Source organism: Ixodes scapularis, unplaced genomic scaffold (genome assembly GCF_016920785.2).
Source record: "Ixodes scapularis isolate PalLabHiFi unplaced genomic scaffold, ASM1692078v2 PGA_scaffold12__126_contigs__length_90152505, whole genome shotgun sequence".
NCBI lineage: Eukaryota > Metazoa > Arthropoda > Arachnida > Ixodida > Ixodidae > Ixodes > Ixodes scapularis.
Window position 1 is genome coordinate 1,110,436 of NW_024609838.1, and position 22,115 is coordinate 1,132,550.

General features: G+C 48.5%; 1 protein-coding gene across 1 annotated transcript in view; it reads left to right on the plus strand.

Moving 5' to 3' along the window:
• Positions 1-22,115, plus strand: part of LOC8040777 (adhesion G protein-coupled receptor L1) — a 75,804-nt gene that overhangs the window by 12,549 nt on the left and 41,140 nt on the right. The window contains exons 2-6 of the mRNA XM_040205825.2: positions 707-813; positions 7,533-8,048; positions 10,296-10,451; positions 11,480-11,586; positions 12,488-12,679. Coding sequence (XP_040061759.2) covers positions 707-813; positions 7,533-8,048; positions 10,296-10,451; positions 11,480-11,586; positions 12,488-12,679 — 1,078 coding nt within the window. The remainder of the gene's footprint in view (positions 1-706; positions 814-7,532; positions 8,049-10,295; positions 10,452-11,479; positions 11,587-12,487; positions 12,680-22,115) is intronic.

Genomic DNA, 22,115 nt, shown 5'->3' on the forward strand with positions numbered 1-22,115 from the left:
GGGAATTTGCTGCCAATCCCTAACCGGGAACAACTCTGGGCCTTAGTTTTGTTTAATTGTCGTTACTTTGCCATGATTGGATCGTTTTCATGAGTGATTGTTGTTTTATGCAAAGAATATGTGTTTTTGTGCAATATGTATGTGTACGTCGGCTAATCTTCTTTATTTTTCAGACGGACCATTTTGCGTTTTTTTTTTTTTTTTTTTCATTCGGAAAGCGGAACATGTAGGCGATATAATATATGCTCTAAAGCTCAAAGGAAAAATGCGATCAGCTTTGGAGCAGTAATCGCTCCAAAGTCACGAAAAATTTACTTCTCAATTTTCTTTTTACACGTAATGCAAGCATTTTGTTTGTCTAGATAGCAACCCGTTTTAGGACAAACTTGGATGAATATAAAAGCAAATGTTTATTTCCTAACTTGTTAGTCGAACAATTATTTTCCCGGTACCAAAATAGGTTGAACATTTGTTCTGATTCGCTAACTTTGTTTGTATCGTTATACATTTTACAAGATTATGTATTTTAGCAGAAACATGTTTTGGTTGTTAGCATCGTATATGACTTGTGTAAAATTGCATATATATATATATATATTTTTTTTTTCACCTAGCAAGAGAATGTTTAATTATTTCGCCTTACGCGACTTGCGTTTCGTTTGGTGCCGTGACGTCGGAGTGCTTAGCGGATGTGTTTGCACCCCAGGTGTCACCTGAACACCAGTTGTCGGGTCCTTGTGGACAGCCTGACCTTCGGTGACCCTTGCCCTGGCACCTTTAAGTACTTAGAGGTGCAGTTCCGCTGTCAGCTAGGTTGGTTTGCTCCCCACGGGGAGTAATATTACACCCGACACATCACCGTCATCGCTTCGCTCTCACCGGGTCCTCCGCTCGCAGACGCCGTCATGTTGACGCTTTGCGACTTCTTTTGTCATTACTCACTGTGTCCAAACGTTGCGCAGGCGTACCGCTCGAATCATTGCAGAGTCATTACCTACCAAATAGACGACTCGTGGAGGCTGAATTGGAAGGCAGCTTGCGCCACCCAGTGAGGTTTCAATTTCGCTCCAAGTAATCCGCGAAGTAACGTAACTGGAACCTTTTCGTTGATCGAATCGGTGCTCTCTCGCGTTTATGTTTCTTATTGTGAACGAACTGTGTAAGCTGGAATCACTGCTCGCCGTGGTTTCTCCACCTATCGATTAATACGCTCGTTTCTCTTAAAATAGTGGCCGTACAAATTAGCGATCTTCTGAGTGAGCTCTTCTTTCTTTCATTATTATTTTTGCATAACTACTGTTGGATTAAAAACAAATAATATAGGGACTTTTTTTGCAGCAAGCAAAACATCGAAATCGCGGTGTCGTGGCACTATTCAGAGACTGTACTCGTTGTCACCTCAGGTACCGTAGTATAAAGAGGTCCGGCTCCTCGCGCACCATTCCTAATTTATACTCCTTTATGTATATATATACTTAAAATATATGTAGCTGCCTTCTGGATTATATAGATTGTTATCTCATCCAGACGTACGCGTTACAAACGCCAAAAGCACCACTTCTTCCTCCAACACCCAAAACCTGTAAGAACTTTTTCGCGTGGTGTATGAACAACGCTCAAAACTTGCTCAACTTTCTTTTTTTGGAGGTGAAAACGAGCATAGTGGAGACAGGCGAACGAATATTGGGTTAGTTCGTGTTTACTGAATCAGCGGACACTCAAAGCAATCTGGAGCCTCTAGCAGGGTCGCAGCAAACCAAGGTGACAGAGATATGTGACGACCCTCGTGGGTTGCAAGCCTGACCGTCTGACGAAATTCCTGTAGTACGTCTTCGCAACGCTTGGTTACGTTTATAAGCAGCAGACTAACGAACTTTCTGCCGTCTTTCGACGACGCTCAGACCAGGTTAAGGTACAGCGTTGGCAGCGCCCCCTAGACAACATAACCATGTGACGCATTTTTGCGAAACTGGGTCACGTAGTTATACATCTAAACTTAAATTTTATTTTTGTTTTGAGGGAATTTATGTTGTTTTAAAAAAACCGCTTCTGAAGTAATTCAATTGCTTCTGCGATGTCTGCGTTTTGAAGTTGTTGTCTAGGTGGCTCTGCTGTTATTTCTTGTGTGTCCATGTAAAATAGTCCACTGCTATGAGTTTGTAGAACCCTTGCTACGTTGCTAAGTTCTCCACGTTGAGTCCAATGCTGGCAGACGAAATGAATAAATTAACCAGATAGCGGTACTATCTGTGTTTGTAGCAGACAGAGGGAAAAGCTGCCCGACATATTTCCTTAATCAATTCCTCCAATTCAGTTTTTTTCTTTCTTTTGTGTACCGCGGGTACGAGGTTATTCCCCAATGAAATAAAATAAGATTGCGCAATGAATAAGGCTCGCGATTCATTTCACAGTACTGGCCCTTAAAGCCCGTGCCTCTTGGTAATAATAATTCAAATTCTACCAGCCTTGTAACAGTTGGGGTGGCTGATGTAGCCCGGCGATATAATGCACAAAGCGACGAAGAGATCTAACTAAACAACGCAATGACAACGTAAAAGATACTAAAACATGGTGTCATCAAGCGATACCTTTAATTCACGAACTCCCATCTACAATTAGACAAGTGATAGGACAGGAGGTGATAGTTTGAGGGCAGGGTGTTCCTTGATAGAACCCAACAGCGTTAGCAGACGCCCGAACCACTGACCCTCTTACAGCTGATGTGAACGAAGCCTTTCTGATGCTATCTTGAGGGCAACTACGACTTCCGGCGAATATATACAAATTAGAATAGCGCTACAACAAAAATACAAAATAAAGAAGACGCCCTTAACTTCTGGAACGTTCCCAGCGGGAACGCCTCCGGTCACATTTTCAGCTTCGCAATCCGCGGGATTAGGGGCACGGAGCAACGCTCTCGGATTAACGGTCCCGAGAATTAAGGTTCGGTGGAATGGGATTAATTGAACAGACCTCCCCTCTCGTTAATCCGCCTCCCCGCACTCTTTCACAGACACACAGACGCCATTGCTGCGTATGTCGGTCGTCGGGGGGCCGCGGCGGGAGGGCGCCTTCCCCTACTTTCCCTAGGCGACCTCCCGAAACATGCGTTGTCGATCTGGAAGCGCCACCGCCCCCCCTAAGCCTAATCGTAAACACGGTCATGGTACGACGCTCGGCGAGTCGATTCTAAGCCTCGCCTGGAGTTGAAGGGTTCGTTGGCACGGACCCTTCGGTTCGGTTCCATCTCGGGGACCTACAATTAGGGATGGTCCCGAAACTGCGGAGCGCCATCACGAGTGATTAAGGAACTGATGGAGCGTGACCGTTGAACAGTGTTGTACTTGTAAGAAGGAAGGAGAGGACAGTCAGAAGAGGGAGGGGGGGTGCAAGGTCCTTCCGTGTAACGTGCGGAGGAAAGGGAAGTGGTTGTTCCCTTCCCTGATTCGAGGACTAATTTGGGGAGAGTCCGATGGTTCTGCGGCGATAACACAGGGGGAGGGGCTTGGCGTGGTTCCGTGATGTATTGAAGCAGTGTCTAATGGACTTTTTTTTTTTTTTTTAGCGCCTACGGTGAGATTTAAAAATTTTCGTCTGCTGATTTAGTGGCACACGCGTCCGCCTCATTAAAATGAAGGCAGTGTTTGAGCAAACATTAACTGGCGTCGAACAGAAGCGCCGCTGAACGAATATACTTCGTTTCGTGGCGGGAACTTTTCTCAAAACTAGGGAGACTCGTGGAGGCTTTTAGGTAGGAGAGGATTACCAATATAACAATCTGAAATTAGAGAAAGCGCCTTCACCGGTGGCTGGAGAAGTTGTCAGCGCTGTCCTTGGACCTGACGGGAAATCTAAAAAAAAACAAAACAAAACAAACAAACAAAGAACGCTCGGATAACGTTTTCAATAAATGACGTAACTCTGCATGCGAAATGCTAAACAAACACAAGAATTCGTCAGGCCGTAGAATATCTTAGTTGCGGAACGCATTGGGGAACTGACGTGAGGACGTAGCAACGGCAGCAATGGTAACCTTTCCTCTGGGCACCGCGATGACGCGGCGTTTTTCTTTGTAGTGTTTCCATCTCCCCGCGCATTATTTGTCCGCGCGTCCACCACTGAGAACAAAAAGTGTTCGCATACAACCGACGTACATGGGCAACAGCTTCTGGATAACAAGGCCGGAGGGCTGGAGTTTCTACGTCACCTAAAGAAGGCCAACGCAGTGCACGGATTGGTCACGGGCGCTGCGTGGACATTTGGCTGGAACTTGTCTGCTATCACTGAGGGCAGGAGTCTCAGCCGTACGCTGCGCTCGTACGCTGCCTGGAACGCGTCTCCGACCGGTGTGTTCACCGCGTCCTCAAAAGTGGTCCCTTATTTCCGCCAGATGACGTCGTAGAAGTGCCATGTTTGTGGCCGGCCGCGATCGTGGCAGTGTCACGGTATACCGGTGGTGTATACGTGGCAGCCGTCTGTTCTGCCGCAGAAGGAGTTGGGACTCCGCGACGACAGCGCCACGCGCGTTGGCTCGTAATTGTTGCCGGCACTTTTAGCCCCAACCGCCAGGATCGCCACGTGCGACAGCATGACAAGGCCGACTTCTGTGACGTCATTTATTGCCGATTCGGAACCACTTTTGACGGCGCGATAGGACGCTAAACACACAAGGGGTTATCCCCAGGTCACGGTGGAAGAAGAGAGAAGTGTCGGAACAAGGCTCGAGATTCCACTCAGGCTTCCCGCATCTCCCGGCAGGACACTGTTGGGTCGGGGCTCGGCGCGCAGGCGCCGTCGCGCCTGCCTTGAAAACCTGTGGGCGAATAAGGACGGTTCCTCGAGCTCTTGTCGTGTTGCGCCATCTCACGACATTTGTCAGAAATGGGAGCGAATCTTCAACACACTTGCTCCGCGGGGAGGCGGTGCCGTTCAGTCAACTTTCTCTCTCTCTTCCACCATGCACCAGACGAAGATACGTTCCAGATAGCGTGGCACTCCTCGCCAGTCGGTGCCTCGCGTTTGCCTGTTCAGCTGTCGTTAGAAATTCAGCCCTACGGTCTTGTTTATCTGGGAGGTGTTGGTATGGGTCGGGTCGCAGGTACTAAAACTCCGGCACCCTTTCGTTTTTCTCTGAAGCTGCGGTATGCAGAGACAATGCAGTCTACCCGCTTCCACCGCCCTCTTTGGCGATCCCTGCCCGGGTACCTTCAAGTACCTGGAGGCGCACTACCAGTGCATCGCAGGTACTGGCCCCATGCCGGAGCGTTCGTGTCCTTGTCGCGTTCTAGGTGCTCCTCTAGCTTAACTGGAACACGCGAGCCGCGCTGTTTCACCGCGGTTTGCGGCGAGAGTTGTCAAGGGGACAAGCCAGCTGGCTCAGTTACTAGCGACGTTCTAAATCGCAGTTATCCATTAGAAGACCGGAAGCATAAATGGACCGATAGTAGGTATCATGTAGGTTTAAATTAAGTACTGCATTTGTACCATAATTTAATGAAGAGTTGGTTCATCATCTTTTTTTTTTCTCCTTGCAAAGGACCTGTGAGGCATTTGTGTGGCATTTGTTTTCAAGATCCCAGGCAGTCGAAACACTGCGCAGCTTCCAGTTGATTGCTTCACTTTGTGAGATCTGCGAGACATCGCGGTTATATTAATTGCCCACGTCTGTATTATCTGAGGATGTTGATGAAACCGAAGAGCTTCACCAATTTCTTCTACATATATTCTATAGATGTGTTAATTTGCCTTAACTTTTCAATGCCGTTATGTTTGCACCAACGGCAGAATCTCCGCCGGGTTAAGGAGGGTAGTTGACCTCGCGACATTAGAAGCCGCAGCCGCTGCGCGTTTCGGGTGACCTATGGGCATGAACAACGGTCGTTCCAGCCAAGTACGAGGAGCACTGTACCCAGGCATGAATCGTTTTCCTGTCTGCTTCCTTCTGGCCTGTGTTTCCTCGAAAACCCTCTTCGTTCGGTACACCTTGTTTTTGGGGTGGTATACCGGCGAGTTTATAGCTGCCATCGACACTTTTTGTTTTCCTTGGTTTTTGCGCTGTTTTCGTCTGCGCTTAGCGCGTGCGTGCGTGCGTGTGTCTGATGTGTGCGTTGTTGGCTGAGCATGTGCCTTTCGTCCGCAACCTCGAGCTTGGGAGTCGCCTCATTCTGCCTGCTGCTTCTGTGTTCGTGTATGTGTGTTGGTGCGTTTGTGTCTGAGTGTGTGTGTGCGTGCGAGTGCGTGTTTGAGGCGTTGCGTTTCAACAACCAGGGATTTACCGCGAGGAAGTGTGCAAGAGGCGCTCTATGCACATGTTTGCGCGATTCTAGCACATACCGAACGTCATTAGAGTTTAATTTGAAAGACCGAAGAGAAGTCAGTAGTACTGTTTTTTTTAAGTGCATGCTGCTGCTGCGTCTCGTCTGGCTTTGGAATGCTTCACCGCTTTTCTCATCTTTCGCATGCTTCTCATCATCACCGATTGCAATCACACACCTTTTGTTCATTTCTTGTCGTCACATGCCCATTCATAGAAATCTCATATCGCTTTTCTACGGGAAATGCCGTGCACATCGATGGTCACATTAGACGTGCACACGCACACGTTCTCAAACTTCATAAAGTTTGAGCAAATTGTCATCAGGCCCATGTGGTATATTATCAAATGAAGAGTTTATCATACTTCCACGTAAAGAAAATTTTCATGGTCATTACCTTTCATTTGTCCAGTTAACATGAAGATGATACAAAACGACATGTTCCCGTGACAGAAGCTGTATCAGATTTTTGTCAATGACGACGATCACGCGCGAGTAGATCAACTTTCATTTGTCAGACACTTGTAGAGACGGTGCTTTGCTGTCAAGCAGTTGGTGCCTGCTCAATAGCCATTCACTGATGATGCTCAGTGTTCTACTACCCAACATCATGGGAGGTGTTATACTGACGAACAAAGTTGGTCTACGTCGCAGCGCGCTATTTCAAAGTGCTATTGATGCCAGTATGCGTTAAGACACGTAGCGAATGGCAGCCCAACGACTAACGTAAATTAGTCGGAACATTTTTGTAGAAAATAGGTCTGGATAGGCGTACGTTAGCGATTTACCCATCACCGAACCATTACCATATAAAGGATGCTTGAAGGCAGTAGTGTTACAAGGAAATATATTCGATTGCTAGGTCATGTATTGAGGATATGTATTCAGGAATCACGCCAACTTTGCGCGCATCTTTAATGTAACTCACAAAACAAATATAGGAAAAGTAACTTCCACGGAGAGCACAGCCATACTTATTAGATCGATCATTAAATGATCTCTCATTCATTGTAATAGATTCCTTCAAACCTAGAAAGCCGTAAATTGCACACATTTAAATATTTCTAACATATTTAAACTGTTGGGCTGCCAAATTATAAGAAAAAGAAGGAAACTTAACAGGAATGAGCATGACCCACAATGCTATTTTGTGGTCTTCCTCTGCGATCCGTCTAACGTTTCTCCTCCATCGCGTCCCTCTACCTCAACCTGTCTCAGAGTCTCCTACGACAACTTCGAGCACGACGCCATTCTCGACGTCGACAACGTCAACCACAGCGCGCCCGCATATCATCATCCCAGCCACGCAGTACCAAAGGCCACCCGCGCCATTAATGCCAACATCGCCGCCAAGTCCAGCCGTGCCATCCACAACCAGGAACACGTTCGGCGACCGCCGCATCCCATCCTCATCGACAACGATGTCTGTAACGCCTACGACATCCACAACGACGTCTGCGCCGCCGGTAGTTGAGCGGTCCTCTGCAAGACCACAAGGTCCAGGACAGAGCTTTGACCGAGACCGGCACCATAACGGGTCCCATAAGGACCAGAAGAGGCCCGAGACGGCGACGGAGACCGAGAGGCGGAAAGCCGTTCCCAAGTCTGGGACGATGTCTGAAGATGAGGAAGCGTCTTCGACGACCGTGGGCGGCGACGGTTGGGGCGGAAGGTTCGGTGCGGTGTCTTCGACGGATAGGCCTATCCCCAACGACGTTCCACCTTTAGGAAGAGGTAAGACTCTCATCATTTTTTGTTTTGCCGTCATTAACAGGTTACGGTACGATTAGCAGTCGTCGGTGGGAATTGCCGTAAAAGGTTTAGCGTTGCTTTAAGACCGCTTCAAATATTGGTCCCTAAAGTAAAATTTCACTCCTATGTTACGAGCGACAGGATGCCTCCTTTATAGTCCTGTGACCTCCGGTGTGAAAATGGCATCTCTTTCGTTGCTTAGGCTTCTTTTAAGTACCGGCCGTGCGCCTGCGTTCAAATTACAGTCTAAGGCACTGCACTTGTGCCTGCTCATTCCTTTCTCATTAGATAACGCAGCCTGAAGAGATTCTACAGACGACAAACGTGGGAACAGACGCTAGCTCGATTCATCTCTTCAATTTCCAAATGCACATAAAAAAAAAAAACTATTTGCACCAAGTACGCGCGAACCACGCAGAATCGCAGATCTCAAGTGGTTCAAGGTAATGCATTCGTCCTAGAGGCTGTGGCATCATTCGGTGGGACGTTAATACCCTCTTACGCAAATGCCCTGGCCGTATGCAGCCTCCATCTTTAATCTATATGCAAAGCACGCGCGCTACTAACTCGCCGGCAGCCACCTTGCGTGGTGGTCCAAGCGTAAAAACCATGCAGACGGCACCTGAGCTCTTTAAGAGGGGTGGCCAGATTGCGAAAAGGTAGCGACTGTCGCGCCGTCTGTGAACCAAGTGCAGAAAACCCCTTCCGCAGGGAAAGAAACCATTATTGGAGCTCGTTTCCAGGCCGTAATGGCAGTCCCCAGCTGCATGCGGAATTTTCCGAATCGCGAGCGCCGTCGCTTATAATTGGCGCTAATCGCCGATCAGTGCAATGCGTCTCGCGGCGGCGGAGGCTTTGACCATACTTTAGTTCGGGCTGTCCTAGGTTCAGTCTAGGGACGACGCATCGCGTTCGTTGGGGTGCCTATGGCGCACGCTGGCGGCCATTACTCTGGTTGGGAAGAACTCGTTAGTGGCCCCCTTCCCCTCCGCCTCCCTTTCGTATCTCGCGATTTTCATTTGACGAGACGCCGGTTATCACATTCGTTTGTGGATGGGAAATTAGAAGCTGGCAGCGGAGGGAGGCGGGCAGCGCAGCCGGCGCGTGCGAGAATGCTTTTCATTATCGCACGTTTTCCACGAGAGTATCTTCGGCAGGTGCTGTGGCCGTTAGGCCGAAGGACCCGGATGTTGCGAAACTGTCGTCGGGGAGCGAACGGGGAGGGCGTCCGTTTTCGAGCTGTGCGGCGGCCGTCGGTGTGGCCTAATTAGGGACTGGAGTTGGCCGCTCTTGCGCCAGCCGTATACCGAAGCATTTTTAATTCGTACGCGCCGTTGGTGTCCGCGCTTTTTAGGTGATTGTTCTTGCTCGTTGTTTGTTAGATGTATCATCGTGCAAGCGCCGTACGCCGATGAAATTTGTGCACTGAATGTATAGATGCAACACCGTGCAAGGTCTGTAGCACACGCGGGTGACTCTCTTGTTAGCCTGAACCCTCAACTTAGCGTCCTTGGCAACCTTGGTCCAGGCTGACTGACGTAACAGCTAAACTCTATGAGATTTTAATGTCAAAAGGTGCCGCTCGTTTTCATGCCTTTTGCTCCATAGCGAAATAAGACAAGCTACAGACTGCCTTACGTTGACTCGGTTAAAATTTGGACACGTCGTCTAAGGAAGGGATCTATACTTCGTTTCAGCCGACGCTACGAGGCAATGGGGTTAATCTAGCAGCGTCGAGATCGCAAGTCATCAGGCATTTTTTGTTTATGATTGGTTCATGATAGAACACGTATACAGAAACATGACGAACTTAATGATAGTGCGCTTTTGACGACGTCTGATTGGTACGATCAGCTCGTGGCGTCGTTGCGTCTGGACTTGAGGTGGCACGAAGGATGAATAGCCTGTACGTTTGCGACAAGGAGACGCGCATTGCCAATTCACTGTGGTGATAGCAGGACATTGTATACTCTATCATGTTGACAAGACGCAGGATCACAAAGGGACAAATGCACAGTTAAAGCCGCCTCACGCTGCTATACATCATACAAACGACAGTTTGCAGACACTCTGGAGGATGTATGAGCAGAGCGACTCCGGCTTCAGTGGTTCTATAATGGCCTCGTCATTATTTGACACTCGTCATTTACTACCGCTATTTACGCCTGGGCCATTCATTAAGTATGAACCACGCATGGTGTTATAGATCCTCTCTTTGTGTTCCACCAGGACGTTACCAGGATCCTGACAGAGCGGTGGCCGCCGAGAGTGGCTTCCCCTTACTGCACCGGGACTTTTGTCCGCCGATGCAGTCCAGAAACAGCTTCTGGAACTGGACACGTGCCGGTGACGTGGCTGTCCAGCGGTGTCCCAATGGAGCCATAGGTACGGGACGTCCTTGTCTCCAGCTTCGTGTTGACCATTGCGAAGAGATTCCATCCTGATACTTTGGCGACTGAGAAAGATCCTTGCCGTTTCGATCATCATCGGCGCCTTCATGCATGACACAATTAAAACGCGTGACCTTCGGTATTGTCAGGAACGCGCCGCCGACTCTGGTATACATAAAAAGCTGCCGGATGACAATATTCATCGTATGTTTTTGCTGCGTTTACTCAACCCGCGTTGATTCACACGGTACGTTATGCGAGGTTAGCATTTCCGGACGTTTAGAAGTCCCAGACTGCGGAAGGAAGAAAGGGAGATAAAGAAACATGAGCGGATGAGGGGCCAGACACTTTAAAGAGAATGTCTTTGTCATATAAGTTTCTGTCCCTTGCATGTGACGTCGTCGTGCCATGCCAGTGTTCTTTCCTACTTGTTCTTGCCGAGAAAAAAAAATGTTGTGCAAAATGTAGGCTGCAAAAAGTGCGCGCTCAAGGGCAAGGCCACCACGGTGATAGCTGATGTGGCGTCAGTGGAAGCCATCTGTAGATTCGGGTTTCCAGTTGTTTTATTACAAATAGAATCTACAATACCATTGATAGTCAGTCATGGACAGTGCTAGTGGTTCGGACCCTTCCACAGACTGCGAGAAACCATTCTCGCTAATAGCTCTTGAGATCTATCGAGGAGTCTGATGGCCTCTGTCCTATGTGCAACCTCAAAATCTCAAGACACGGGGCTTACCCGGAAACTCTGGAAACTTTAGGTTTTCAGTTCCATGGCGGCTTTGTCCTGGAGAGAGCTTCGCTGGCGGGTTCGCGTCTTCCCCATTTCTCCCTTTCCCCACTTTATTTTTTAGTTCACACCCACGATAAGTGGATTGTTTGACAATAAACTTTAGCTGTGTTTGAGACCCCTTTCCTTCTTCCTGTCGTTTTCCTGTCGTCGCCGCAGTCTCGGGTAATTCGACAAGGATGAACTTACAGCTGCTCACTTGCGCCCTTACACTTTGTTCGTTAAATGTACAGGTCACGCGAGATGGAACTGCGCACCGGGAAATCCGCCATCGTGGGAATCGGACGTTCCCGACTTGAGCGCCTGCTACTCCGTCTGGATGGAGAACCTAAAATCCAGGGTAAGGTGCCTCGAGGCTCAAGTTTCGAAATGGCAGTGCTCGGACTTGTCTTAAATTTTCCTCGGTAAACGTTGTAGTATTCTTGTATTCTGACTCTGAGTGATACCGTGGTTTCGTGAAGGTCATTAGGACCGACTCTAACGATAGGAACCTAATCGCCATTCCAAGGATGGCCCTCTGGACGCTCCCATCTTGGTGTACCGGGCTGTAGAACGCCTTGTGGACATGCGCAGTTTAGTGGCTATGCATTTTTAGCATTCTTGATAAGTACTGGGAAGGTGTATAAGCACTACATAGCTTCTCGAGCAAGTTGTGCTACAAACGTTCGGGCATCAAAATGTCTTTTGAAAACTATCACTTTGCGCTATTAAAAATCTCGCTGAGTATTAGAGGTGAAAGCTGAAAAGGGGGGAGGGAAGCTGACTTTCTGCCTTCTCATTTATTATAACAAATTCCTTCCTGCAGTGCGGTCTTGTCCGAGTTAAGACGGTTGGCGTTTTCAAGATATATAAAAGTCAAAACTTAGAATCTAGAGCAGCAAACAAAAACCACCATAGCGGTGTATGTATTCGCCGGATGCACGCCGATGCTACACACGGCAAATATAAACATAAATAATAATAGTAATAATAATAAGGCGGGGAGTTGCGTAGCAAGCGTGCAGATTCAATTCGACTGTAGTTCTCGGAACGCATCGAGACGCACGGTCACGCCAAGTGGCGGTCCTTTGAACATCAATAAACACGACGCGAACGAGTTGAACAAGGAAGCCCCTTTGTACCGCGGTTGTCTCAATGGTACCCCACCTCCTCCCGAAGGGGCCATGGCCACAACTGGTTTTCGAGCTGTCGTTTGACCTTGGTCCTCGTCTTGTCCTTTTCTGTTTTTTTCGGTCTTGCAGACGGAAGACGGCGATTCGGTTGTCAGCTTGGCCGTGGAGCTTGAAGTGATCACGAGGACCAAGTCGCTCCTGGGAGGTGACATCCTCCAGACTGCCGGGGTCGTTCAGAGGCTGCTCGGACGGATGACACGAAAGCTCGAGGACATACCGGACGAGCGACAACGCTACCAGGTCGTCAAGGAACTGCTACAGGTGAGTGGCGTGGAAACATATGCAGAGACGGCTCGGCTGCAACCTTTGGCAGTCGCACCCGACGAGCAAGAGGCGAGTTATTCGGGTAGCGCGGAGGCTTGTGCGGAGTTGCCTTTTGTCATTTGTGGCAGCGGCGTGTGGATTTTCGTCTGATTCCGGCTGGAGGAGAGAGTCGTGGACAAAAGCAGGCGCGAGACAAAATACAGTCTAGAACGGACGAACGCCCTTCGTCGCTGGTTTATGACTGATGGGTGGATGCACACCGCTCAACCTTATAAAATTGGGCGGTGGCTTGCGCCACCTATCGCCACTGTGGCTAGGTCTCGGCGCCAGGTGGTGACGGAATATAAAATGGCTCCGTGTTTGTCTTCGGCAGACCTCGTGGAGTTCACCTCGTGGAGTTCAACTTCGTTGTCCGCCTCGGCGCATCAGCCAGTCCATCCAGGAAACCGGATGGAAGGGTTCATTACCATTCTGGGCTCGGGGACTAGTCTACTACTGCCACTGCTACTGCCGCAAGTGCCCGCGGCGGGCCAGAGGGGCCTTTTTTGATTCCTCTAGACTCGAAAGTTCGGGGAATCCGGCCCCCTTCAGCGCGGCGCGTAGGCGCGCGCTGCGCGGCGGCGCTATACTGATGCGTCACACGCGCGTCCACAACTTTACTGTAGAGTTATGGCGACCGGAGCGACCTTCGGCATTAACGTCTGTTGCTCAGGCATGCCCTTTTTCTGGCAAACTTGTAAAGGTCAGGCGATAAAAAAAAAAGAGTTCTTATACTTTGTTTTATTTTAAGTGCAGACGCAGCCGACGCTACGAGCTGATCGGATAAATGAGACAGCGTGAAAAGCGCACCATCGCCGTACGCCTTCTGTCATCGCAGAACCAATCATAAACAAAAAGAGCACAATAAAAAAAACAAAAACAAAAACGTTTGCGCTTTTGTCGCTGCTGGTTGGTCCCATTAGCCGGCTGCGTCTGGACTTAAGGTCAAACGAAGTATAACAAGGCACATTAAGGGGGCCGCATCTACGAGCAGTGTTTGTTGTTTGTGGTTCTAGGGGAAGGAGACCTCTCACCGCTACGAAGGTTCCTTTTACGGCCGCCAGTTTTCACCAGCAAGTGTAGCGGATCAATACCGCCTAAAGCATAAGGCCTCAGCCTTTGGCCCCAAACGTCATATCCCTAGTGGATTCATGCAGCGCTGTCTTGCTCGCGTCATCGTCGCCGTCAGCGCGTGTTGCAGCGTCTCACAAGGAGTGCGACGCCATAGCCTCCTCCTCTATACTCACAAAGCCTGGCAGTTCGACGACGGCCCGGTCGCAGATTTGGAGCGCGAGGATCTGGTAGCACAGAGCATCAAAGAGCCATTTCTCGGAGAACCTGGACGTCAGCGCACAGCTTTTTGCAGCGAAAAGGACCCACAACACACTTGTTCACTCGGGAGAAGTGTGTTTCGGCGTCACGCCGCTGAGGGGCGCCAGTCACGTGGCTCTCCTCTCATCCGTTGTCTGCCGCTCCACCTTTTCCATTTCGGCGGCCGCTTTTCGTGGCGATCTGCCAGGCTTCGCGGGACGACTCCAGACGCAGGCGTCTTCTTCTTTGCGGCATACTCCTGCCGAGCTTTAGCGCGTTTGGCACACGGGAATCGGGGATCTGCTAACGTTGACGTCGTGCGCAGGGCTCGTCTTATGGGGGGTATTGAGCGGGCGCGTCGTCACGCGATAAAGCGCGTTCTTCGGGAGCCTTGGGTGGGAAGAATAGCGTCATCTGCAAACCCACAGCCGAGCACGCGCCCGCCTTGCCGTGGCATTAGAACGCGAGCAAGTTACGCGCGCTTTATGCGCAAACGCCGAAGATGGCAGCGGCTAGAAACTTTTGATTGAAACGGACTAAACTCGTCTACGCACAGCACACCCTTATAAAGCTCGTCACGCGATCGCACACGGACTTTCAAACGATTCCGCAATGCCGAGGAAGAGGCTCGTTGAAAGGGTCGTACCGTATAGTAGACGAACTTTTGCCTCGGTCGTTAGAACGTCCGGCGATCTGGCAGCGCGTCGTTCCTTACAACGACAGCGCAGGCCATAAACGGGCGCGAGGAGAACGGACTGACATAATTCGGGACGAGGAAAACAAAAATAAGGAACAACAAATTAAAGAGATGAACGAAAGAGAAGAGCTCGCGCCCATAACCATTGTGCCGTTCTTTTTGGGGAGACTTCATGGGCGAAGAACAGCCGAGCGAATGCCCTTATAAGTTATAACGATGCGCTGTAGATTTTCCGGTGTTTATTTATGAGAATTCGGCGGGCGTTTAGCGGTGTTCATATATCTTTTTTCGTCCAATATCGGTGTATTTCGGTGGTCTGTTTCGGACAGACGCTAAAAACGGTGATTATCAGTGAAAAAAAAAATGCACGAAAAAAAAAATTAGGTCAGAGAGAGTCGAGGGTTTCGACAAAGATACAGTTCTTGCTGGAGTAGAAATTTCGAGAAATCGGTGTTTTTCGGTTTGATCTAATCCTTTATTTTTCAGAGCGGCAGACGTTTATCGGAGGTCTTTTTTTAGTGTTTTAACCGGGTTTGATTTTTTCTCACCGACGGACGTCTGCCGGCATTTCTCGGTTAAAACTGGGAAGTCTGTACGCCCTGCTTATTGTTTCGACGCTGAAAAAAACAACAACCACGACCTTTTGTTATTGAGAGGAGGGGGAAAAACGCAGCGGGGATGTAGGCGTTCGCGTCCGGGATCTGAAAAACGTTAAAAATAACACAAAAAAAAAAGAAAAAAAAAAAAAGAAATACAAAACGGAGGAGGAAGAACGGTAAATAATATAAGAACGATGGGAAGGGAGTTCGAGGAATGCCCTCAATATAATGAAGGGAGACAGATCCCGGGACGGGCTCGCGGCGTTCCAACCCAGGTGTTGTCAGGACGGACATTCCGGCTTAATGAGAAGCCCCGATGGAGGATCCCCGGAATATAATATATATATATATATATATATATATATATATATATATATATATATATATATATATATATATATATATATATATATATATATATATATATATATATATATATATATATATATATATATATATATATATATATATATATTTATATATAGGGGGTGCAGTAAAGGGGCGTTGGAATTTGTACGCTGCGGCGGTATGGGCGGCGATGACGGTGGGAAGGCGTGGTTTTTAGAGGAATCGGATGGCCTGAAAACGACTGGAAGAACTTAGATGGTGAGCGTATTGACAGCTTAAGAAACATTTCTTGAGCTGTCAACCCACGCGGGTGCTTTCACTTTGTAACAAGGACAGCGAGAAAGTATAGTAATTGGAAAGCTTAAGTAGCACAAGGCGTGGCTAGCCCGGAGATTCACATTATCGATCCACGTCCAATGAGATGCCAGCGTTGGTCGAACGCTGAAGAAAGGACCACGAAGCGTGAACGTCATAGACCACATCCGGCGTTTCTTGAGTTTTCTGTTACTAAGTAAATCTAATTTATGATTTAGAGAACAGCAACAGCAAGCGAGTGGGAGCGACTCTGAAGCCTCGAAAACGAGAAACAACCAAAAACGGACGGTGGCTGCGTTTGCGTGGAAACGACAGCAGCGCATTGAATGGGAGAGGGAACCGATCACGCGCACCGAGATCCCTCCGCTTCTTCCCCTCCCACCCAATCACAATCGTCGTGTCGAAATTCGACGTGCCATGGTCGCGTCCACGTATGCACGGCTAATGCCTACGAATACGTGGCGTGATCATGCGAGTCATACGAGTGTCCTGCTCCACAGAGCGGTCCATTTAAGATTATCCTCGCCTCTTCTCGAAGGTGTAGTCACGATGACGACGCCTGCGTGACGTTGTTACACAAACACGTTTTCGCGAAAATTCGGACCATATCAGGAGGCCATTTCGATTGTCTGCGAAGAGTCTTTCGCTTCCACTCAATACTTTTCTACCTCGCCTGACTCAACAAAGAAAAAAAGAAAACGAAAAACTGCACCACGGTTATGAACGCGTCAAGCCACTCGCGTGCGCTAAGTAACGTCAGCGTACGCCAAGAAGCACACGACGCAGTCCGTCATCTCCCGTTAGCGCAACTTACCCAACTATTTTTAATGCAAAAGCATTAACTGACCCAGGAGCGAACCGGCGTTATCAGCTTTTGAAGCCGCGCCAAACGGCACCTAAAGTCCCCTGCTCCATGGAGCAAAAGCTGTAAGTCTGTAGCAGCGAATTCATGGATAGACTCCCATTGGCTGGCGCGTGGCGTAGTTCCCAAGAACGCCACCCCACAGAGAAGCCCTCTCCATGGCGCAGCGGCCCGGCCGCCGGTAAGATCGAGAGGGTGGCCGGGCTTTATTGCAGAGCGACCGTTGCGGCCGGCCGCAGAGGGCGCTCGGCCGGGCTCAGCGCTGCGCGCAGCTTGTAGGAAGGAATACGCTACGTATACGAATGCTTTCGCATTCCAACACGTTAGCAGTCTTAAGTGTCTTTCTACTTTTGGTATTGCCTTCCTTTTTGGCAGAACAACAACAACCCAAAAAACAGTAAACTTTTCGTTGTTTAGAAAACGCGTTACCAGGTTTAAAGTTCCGTGAGCGTTTATTATAATTATTATCGTTATTTCGTATAAGCGCCTCTTTTTGATACGTACTTAAACAGCCTTCACAAGACTCCAGATCAAGTCTGACGCTTGTTTCTGCCTTGTATGACGGTGCCATTGATCATACATGGTCTGTCTGTAGAGTCTAGACATGTTTGAAAAATAGAAACGTAGAAAGCAGACATGCTTGGACCATCTGTCGTAGTGTCATGCGGCGAACACCGAGACTTTTCTATGATGCACGAGCGTGCAAGTGCGGCTGAAATAACGCGTCGAACCTAAGTTAGTTTGTGCGCTATAAATGGAATCAGGACAGCTGCAGGTTGTGGAAGAGCGGAGCGGCGCGCTGGGCTTCTTATTTTCGCGCAGGCTTACGGCACGTGCCGCAAAAACAGAAAACAAGAAAAACCTGTTGTGTTAAAACCCCCGGTGCTTCGAGCGGAAGTTTTTATTTTAGAGCGTCTGCTCCTGTCGCGGCGCCTTGTCGCACGCGCCACCCCCGTTGTCGGCGTTAAGTCCTCCCTCCCCGCCCCAATTTTAAAAATAAGCAGGTATTCGAGTGAAAGAACGCGATAATGGTCCACTAGAATGGTGTTTACGTAAAAGGCTACGAATAATAATAAAAAAGAATGAAGGGGTAGCGTGTGCCAGAAAAGTGACGCGAAGCCGGTGCTCTTGAAGATTCCTTGGTACGGTCTGTTTTTGTTTTGTTTCGTTTTTTTTTTTTGTCAAGTTGACAGGCGTCGTTCTCTCGAGGAATTCGCAGGCGTCCGCAGTTTTCTCAGCTTCCTACCGGATTTCACGCGGACGCCGTAAATACCCTACGCTTTAGCATTTTGAGATGTAAGCGGTTTGCTTTCTGTATGCCACCGATATTTCTAGAGATTTCGACGAACGTCGGTTACGACGACACTCTAAAAGACGTTGCAAACGCACGCGTTCCAACTTCCACGTTCACAACGTTGCACAAAAACAACAACAACAACTTCGTTTTGTAGAAAATGCAGTTCGGTATTCTAAAACTGGTAAGAGGGTAGGTTATAAACTTATAAACTGTGGAGTAGACAGAAGTTTTAGACAGCGATAAAATCAGACGAACAACTAATATAGTGGATGAACCAATGTTTCGATGATCAAGCTTTAAGCAATCGCTACCGTTGTTTTTAATGCCCCTCTGGTTTTTCATAGAGTAACAGTCTGTTCTAAATAGTCTAAAATTGCAAAAAAAAATCCTTTCCACTTTTTTTTTGCTTACCATACAGAATTTATTAATATATCGGAAAAACACGTAAATGAAGTTAAAGCAATTGTGCAGGCAAGCTGGTTAAATATAGCCATTATTTTAACCCTGGAGAGGGGGAGCAACGAGGACAGCACGACACAGACCTCCAATTTTAGAGATCTGTGTCCTGCTGTCCTCCTTGTCCCCACTCTCCAGGGTTAAAATAATGTCTACACGTAAATCGTTGAACCAGACAGGGATACTGGCTGCGACCAAAGTTTTTAATATGACGAACTAATTAACAGATCGAAAGATCGAAATACGATGGGAAACGGGAGGATCAGGTTAAAACATTTCTTCTGTTGGCTTATCCTTTTGTTAAATAAAGAATGCAGTTTTCGTAGATGTGGAGCCACCAAACAAGCCACCTGGACAAAGAGTTGTACCCCTTTCCTGGTAAATTGTCTTTCAATGAAGCTTAGGAATTGGGAAGATTTCAGGAGACTCGTCGCATGTTGCCGGAACGGGCGAGGAAAAAGGGTTAGAGCGAACAGGCGAGAAAAAAAAGATATCGGTCCTACATATTTATGAGAAAAGGCGGATGAGACGAAGCCGTATGCGAAAGATTGGAGGCTAACGTTGCACGTTACAGAGAACCTGAACCGAAATTTTGAGCTCACGAAACGGGGCTGAGGCGATAGGCGGGACGCCGCAGAACCCAAAAACACCGCTTGTACAGCGATATCTCTAACGGATGGCCGTATTTTCGGTAAAGAAGTGCGCCATGGAACATGGCCGACGAGGCCGACGAGACATGTGACGTCACGATTCTCATTCCGTCTCCTCCTCGCTTCGTCCCCTCGAGCAGGCGAACCGAAGCGAGGAGGAGAGAAGCGAGGCCGCTTCCCCCTCATTCTCAACTGTTCCAGGAGGATCGTGGCGTCAGAGTTCTCGCTAAATCGCGCCTTTCTTTTCCAAAAGTACGGCCATCCGTTTGAGATATCGACGTATGAGTGAGGTCTCGGGAGTTCGTAGCGTCCCGTTCAGCGCTTCTGCAGTCTTATTTCGCAATATCCAAATTTCGGTTCAGTATCCCTTTAAGGGTTGTACCGCACTGGCTAAATTGCTAATCTACAGCTGAGACACCTGACGCCCACTGAGACAGACTAAGTTCAGGCTGTATAAACGTACACAGACCGATTTGCATATTAATAAAAGCAGGACGTGCTCTTCCCACAAAGCCCTAAACTCTTTCCACTTTAGCGAAGCGAACGCTGGAGGCGGGGCGTGTGATGAGGAGGGAACTCCTGATTATGGGTGGGCAGAGAGCATTGTGGGAGGTTCCTGTCCTGCTCTTTTCAGTCTGCAAAGGACTATAGGAAGCTAAACCGAAAAAATTGAGTGATTTGTCGTATAGGCACCATCTGTATGGGGATGGATGCGGGGCAATTAGGGACAAACGGGGGAGAGGGTTATCGCTACTAGTTATTTACTAGAAAAGTCTGGAGAGAAACTGCGCACGTAAGATTTAGGGTTAGGAGGCTGAACCCTGCAAATTGAGCGATCGTTGGTAGACGCCGTCTTTATTGGGACAATTTTCGGGGAATTGGGGACCCATTAGGCAAGAGCGTTTAGTGCATCAGGAATGCGCAACGTAGGGAGGGAAAGAGACGGAGAGGCACATGAGGGAAATGAGGAAGGGAGAAAATGGGGAGAGTGTTGAACGCTGCAGAAATGGGCAACGTAGGGATATATAGGGAAATACATATAAACACAGGAGGAAATGGGGAAGGTGGGGAAATGACGGAGAGGGCTGAACACAGCGGGAATGGGCAATTTAGGGAGAGACGGAGAGACACCGATGTCAATGGGGAAGGAGGATAAAATGGAAGAAAGGCTTAAACGAACCATGAATGGGCGACCTAGGGAGAGATAGAGAGAGAGAGAGACAGAGGGAACCTGAGAAGGAGGGGAAAAACTGGGGAATGGAGCGTCTTCAGCTCACGCTTTATAAGACCGCTGCCCGAATGGTAGAATCGATAAATTTAGAGATGATGGAGCGGCGCGGCTTGCGGTATGTGTCTTGGGGGGCAACTTCTGGGGGAAAATGGGCGGAAGCGTCGAAAGGCGGCCAGATATTGCCGCTTAATTGGTCGGCCGTCCATCTTCCATCTTCCTCCTGCGGCGCTCGTCGGCGTCGCAAGACGCCTGCCAAATGACGGAAAGGACTTTAGAAGAAAAATGAGAAAAATTTGATGCGGTCATCTTAAAAGTAATGAAAAAGAAGAAAGTTAAAGTGTGTTGGGTGGGCTAACGGTGCGGTGGCTTTGATGTCTTTTTCTTTTCTTTTTGTGTGTGTGTATCTGTTCATTTTGTAAACTGGGGACCAGAAAAGTTAGAGTTTTGGGAATTTCTCGTCAGCCGCTGAACGGACTTCATAACTCCTCTTTTTTATAATATAGGCACGCATTTTTTTTGTTTGGTCGTTACTGCTTAAGTGCGCATATGAATGCTAAAAAAGCGAGGAGAAAAAAAAAATGGAATTAAGAGGTCTTTGGTACTCGGAAAAAGTGACGGTCGTAAGGTTGGCCATGATAGTTCCACTCCTCATTAAGCCGCATTTTCATTGCACACTTATAAGCAGACTTCAGTGTTATCCGCTTCCTTTAAATGCATACTAATAGTAGGTCAGGGTCATGGATCCTAACCACATTCATGTTAGATTACGCGTAGCTGTGCCGCAGGAAATGCTACACGCTCTATCTTATTGCCCGTAGGCTGCAAGAACGCTCCTCCAGCTGAAGTTGACACTCCGCAAACCAACTCGAGCTTCATACTCCGTTTCACGTTGGAAGAAGTACCACAGCTGGAGGCTAGCTAGAGGCCCGAGCATTCGAAGATTTCGAGTTTGTAGCCTTTGCTGTGGTTTTTGGCAATCAGTTTCAACATTCAGAAGCGGTCCAACAACGTCGGCGTAAAGGCAAGCGTATACCTTAGCCTTTCCGGAGCCCTACTTCTACTGTTATCGCCAGATGGCGCAAGTCACCGCCTGTGTGCTGGACAGGTGGCGCAAGCTGCCGCCCTATTCAAGAGGTTTGGCTGCATGCGTGTGTTCATCTAGCCACGATATCTCTTTTGCACATCGGAAAACCAAGAAACCTTTGTGAATTTTTACGCTGTCGATATTGTTAACAGACCTATATTCGCCTATTCCTCCTTTTCTGCTTTAGCTTCCTGCGTTCTTTATGAGCCAATAAACGTCTAGTTAAGCGGCCTAGACGGACTGCGGCGTAAACGTCTGGCGTGTATATAATATATACGTACATTCGGCGATGCGGGACCCGCTCGCGCTGTGCGTGCTTCACCGAGACAATGGCGCCGAACGATGGAGGGTCCGCAGCACTCGTCCGCTCGTTTGATATGCAGATCATGAACGCTGAGAGTGCTTGCACCCTCACCCCGTTTCTTCCCGAGAAAGAATTGGTCGAGTCTGTAGGCTAAATTCGCGTCGATGAAAGGGACGATCGACGCAGAGACGCGGTAAATGATCCAAGCTCGGATTTACGGCTCTCCCGCTCTCGGTTTCT